Here is a 4,699-nt window from a genome sequence, read left to right on the forward strand (position 1 = left end):
GCTCGAACTTGAGTTTGAGCGTGCACACCTTTTTGTACATACCATGATACAGGCTTAATATTTTCAAAGTGCTTGTCATTTCCAAAACATCTATGCTATGTAGCTTGGTTTCCATGTACAAATTCATGCTTCCACCTCTACCTCGAAACAAATGCATGCTTTTTTCCCTCCAAAATGGCCACCAGTTTTAACAAATTCTCAACTTTTTATCTAAAAAACTTGTTTAAAGAGGAGTTATAATAAGTGGTAACAAGCATCTAATTCCTTTCAATAGACCTCCAAGTACCCCAAATTGAACTCATTAACTAGCATCAAACCCCTTCTAGATGACCTCCAAGTGCCCTAAAGTTCTCATTATATTATGACTAGAGCAGAGTTCAACACAATATTTGGAGAATATTATTAAGTGATGACCTTCTTTAAATAGCTCATCACTTAATAATATTCTCCTAATGGCTTCAAAAAAATTAATAGGTGTTTTTAAACTCAAATATTCCTTTAAACTCTCGTAACAAATCCTTTAAATAAGAAACTGATTTTTTTTTTGCAATATATGTTAACATGTCAATAGGAGTATAAAACAAATTGTGCTACAAAAGACCTCTGTTTGCCCAGGCTTGAAAAACTCACGGTGCCTTGCCCAATCCACCACAGTCCACACAACACTCCGCAGCAAAGCATGATGCCCTTTGCTCTTGACTTTTGCAATACTAAGTAGGTTCTCCCAATTTCGAAAAAAAAAATACTCATTGGGTCTAAACATCTTTTTTCAATGTTTTATCTTTTTTTTGAAATTAGGAAAACCTACCCTTTTCTTTTCTATAAAAATTAATTAACTAAGAGGTATATCTAAGTGTAAAGCCTGCCAAACAAACACACACACCACTCATCATCTCCAGTGCTCTTGCAACACCCTTTCACACTCGCCTCCCCCTCATTCTGCTCGTCATGGCAAAACTTGCACCCCCCATCTTGCACGACCTGTTCATGGCAACCAACCCAAGCCGTCAATATGGCTCCCTGGTTCTCCTCATTCATGGCGACCTCGTTCACCTCCACGCTGCTCTCCCATGGCCACTCTCTCTCGATGGCTCCCTATCTACAAAGCAGTATCTCTCTCTCTCTCTCTCTCTCTCTCTCTCTCTCTCTCTCTCTCTCTCTCTCTCTCTCTCTCTCTCTCTCTCTCTCTCTCTCTCTCTCTCTCTCTCTCTCTCTCTCTCTCTCTCAACACCATTGACGTTGCCGCGTTGACTGTCTGCACCATTGCCGTGTCGACTGGCATCACAGGGGTAGTCTTTTGCGAGGGAAGCTTTGCCTGCCATCGATTCGATTTTTCAACATTGACTGGCTCTGCTGGCCTCAAAAGCCTCGAGCTCTAACATCAACCAGAGTCACACCACAAGAAGCCACAATCACATGAGCATGGCTACTAGGGCTTCCTCCCGCAACAAACTTACCTTCGCCGGGGTTGTGGCAACGCCCCCAAAGCTAGACAGCACTATCCGCCTCCAAAATGAAGTTGAAAGGCTCCGCAAGGAGAACGACGAGCTGAAACAGAGAATTGTTGCCATTGAGCTTCGGCTCACCACAATGGAGAAAGACAAGAAAGAAGAGATCGAGGAGATGGAAGCCAAGCTCAAGAAAACGAAGGTAGATGTAGAAACCACCCTCACAAAGGCTGTCAAGAATCACGTGCAAGAGGTCATCTCTAACAAAGTTGAAGCCCGTGTGGCTTCTACGCTACGCGAACGACAAAGGCAAGATGACATCGCCCTCAATGTCCGCATCGGCGGGCTTCCAAGCGGCTGGAAAGGGGAGGGGGACATCGAATTTGGTAAGACACTTCCTCTAATTCAAGCGGCACTCCCCATGATACAATGGGATGAAGAGGCAATCACCGTAGTTACACACGAGTATCGAACCAACCATGCCATCCTCACTCTCAAGACTAAATCGGATCGAATCAGACTCCTTCAACAATCAAGGCTTCTCCAAGACACTAAATTTTGGTTTGCGGAAGATCTTACACCCGCTCAACTCAAACAAAAAAAAGTAGAACTTCAAAAGGTACGTGAAGCACGTGGAGCAGGAAAATGGGCAGTGTACCGAGGAGGTAAAGCCATCATCCAGGAGTTTCAAACTCCTAAACCAGCCTCCCTCCCACATGCTCCCTCTTAGGTTTTTTCTTGTTCTCTTTTCTTGTTTATCCCCCGTTGGACCCTCAGTCCTTAACTGAGATGTATATGACAACCCTATCCATTGTAATGTTTTGTTCTTTTTTGGTCCCATAGGTCATATATGACCTCCGTGGATGATAATATAATCTATCTAATCTCTCTCTCTCTCTCTCTCTCTCTCTCTCTCTCTCTCTCTCTCTCTCTCTCTCTCTCTCTCTCTCTCTCTCTCGTTATGCACACCCGTTCACAACCTCGTGGTGCTTTGTCATGCTCTTAAGAGAGCTCTCGACCTTGGTAAGTCAGCCCAAGAATCCATGATCTCTAAGATATGTTGTCGCATAGTATATGCTCTTACTACATGCCGTGCAGTTGCTCCCCTCACCATGTCATATGGGACCACACAGGTCCTCAGTGATACAAACCTTTGCTTTCCACATATTGTGCATGCAAGGTCAGATCAATATGCAGACCATGCTCATCTAACCCAGCCGAGCTTGCAACCCTCACAACACACGAAGAGCCATGTTGTGGCACAGTCAAATGACATTGAAAAACTTTTCATCTTCCAAATGCTTACATGAGACCTTTCACAACCTTTTAATCCCTTTTCAAATTTCATCTTTTAAGTGCTTTTTCAAAGAATATTCTATGTTTTCTCAATGTTTTCTCTTTTTTTGAAATTGGGGAACCTATTAGATTAAGTTTAACAAAATAAAGGTGGTATTTGGAAAAAGGGAATTCGATTGAGTGTGCCCACAAAAAGATGATAGATCAAACTACACAAAAATATTGAGTTTTCAAGCAGCATTATAAAAAATGGGACTTGAATTATTCCCAAAATTCCTAAATATGTCTTTAGACTAGAGCTCGCATCTGCGTTTTCCAATCTCAGTTTCTTGATCCTAATTGTCACATGGTGTGTGCCTCTCCCTCAGCCATGTTTGTGCAGCTTGCATGGTATGTATCCTTATTTCATTTCGGTCGATGTCAGGTCTTCTTCAAGCTGTCTTCTTTCCATTGTGCTGCGGTTGTTCTGTGCTTGTCAATAGTGAGGCTCTCAGGGTTGTATACAAAATTTTAGAGCTTTATCTCTTGCGCTTGCCCTTTGGTTTGTTTGAAGGTTTCTTTTCCGTGGGTCTGTAAACCATCATCTGGGTTGTGGTCCAGTAGGTTTGGCCACCATTTGATTTTCTACAGTTTTGGAGGATGCATTTTCTTTTGTGATTATTTAATAAATTAATAGCCTCTTGCTCCAACTTCTCCCTTCATTCTGTTAGCATGTCCACTTCATAAGGTGTAAACTAGTGCCAGGTCTCAATGTTTTGATCGTACAAACTCTTCTTTCCCTTTGTGAGTCTTTACCTTGCGAGATTGGGTGGATGGATGACATTTGTATCCACCCAACTATGTCTAGATTATTGGCTTTTATTCAAGCCTTGTATAGAACTTTAGTCATCTCTCGAAACTGAGGTTCTGAACATGCTTTGCTGGCTAGTTTCTTGTATAGAACTTTAGTCATCTCTCTTAGTCATCTCTCTAAACTGAGGTTCTGAACATGCTAATTTGTTGGCTAGTTTCTTCTCACTAATCGTTGATGCTTTGAGAGACAAATGTAGTAGATTGTTTTTGTGCTTTATCACTTCATTGGCCTATGCTTTCCATTTGTCATCATACCTTTGAAGTTGATGAGGTCATCCTTCAACTCTGGGACCATATATTTCTATTTAGTATCATTGAATTCTGATTTTGAGGCAACCCATAAAGCATTACTCTGCTCATACCAATCCTAATTTGATCTATAATCTAAAATGTATCACATTTGTTTTGCAAATTCATCGTAGATTGGTAGTATACAGTTGGATAGAACTTGTGTAGGTCATCCTCCTTCATAGGTAAGGTGTACATCAGAATAGGAGAATTTGGTATAGCCTCAACATAATACATGACTATTTTGTTCTTGGCATACATCATTTTCCAAACAAACCAATTTAGATGGAATAGAAATTTTAGAGATTGTTCTTGATCCTTGAATGACATTCTAGTTGGCTTGCCTTTGCTGCTTGGTGCAATGTTTTTAAGAGAGCATCTATGCAATGATCAAGTATTCTTCAACCAATTTGCATAGTTTGTAGTGTCTCCTTGATTTCAATTTTGACATCCTTCATAAATCTTTAAGATAGATTATTGCCTAGTAGCATTCCCAATTGGGTTCCCAATTTTTGGACATTCATAGTGGTCATGTTTCTCAACAAGGGACTACCATTGGCATCTACACGTGGAATCATATATTCTAGAATCCTTTCTAATATTTTAATGGAATTTCCATGGGTAGGGAGTTGACATTATTTACCATCATGATATTTGAGGGTTTGCCACTTGGCAACCATTCTTTGAGTTGTGATGAACAAGATCTTGAAGCACTCAAGTACTAAATAGGCATCTTTATCATGAAAATACCTCTAAATTTATCGTTTTTCTTCCTAAGCTACTAGCACATTGGTTGGAAAAACTTGAAGTGGTCT

General features: G+C 40.8%; 1 protein-coding gene across 1 annotated transcript; it reads left to right on the forward strand.

Annotated features, from left to right (window-relative positions):
* The first annotated feature begins 1,416 nt into the window (after positions 1–1,416).
* On the forward strand, positions 1,417–2,178 carry LOC147453958 (uncharacterized). Its single transcript, XM_086517235.1, has one exon. It carries the CDS (start codon positions 1,417–1,419, stop codon positions 2,176–2,178), a length of 762 nt encoding a protein of 253 aa, XP_086373361.1.
* The last annotated feature ends 2,521 nt before the right edge of the window (positions 2,179–4,699 follow it).

This window comes from Adiantum capillus-veneris, chromosome 7 (genome assembly GCF_014529385.1).
Source record: "Adiantum capillus-veneris isolate H3 chromosome 7, ASM1452938v2, whole genome shotgun sequence".
Classification (NCBI taxonomy): Eukaryota; Viridiplantae; Streptophyta; class Polypodiopsida; order Polypodiales; family Pteridaceae; genus Adiantum; species Adiantum capillus-veneris.

Coding starts and splice junctions, on each gene's coding strand:
- LOC147453958 (XM_086517235.1), top strand. CDS start 1,417: ATGAGCATGGCTACTAGGGCTTCCTCCCGCAACAAACTTACCTTCGCC.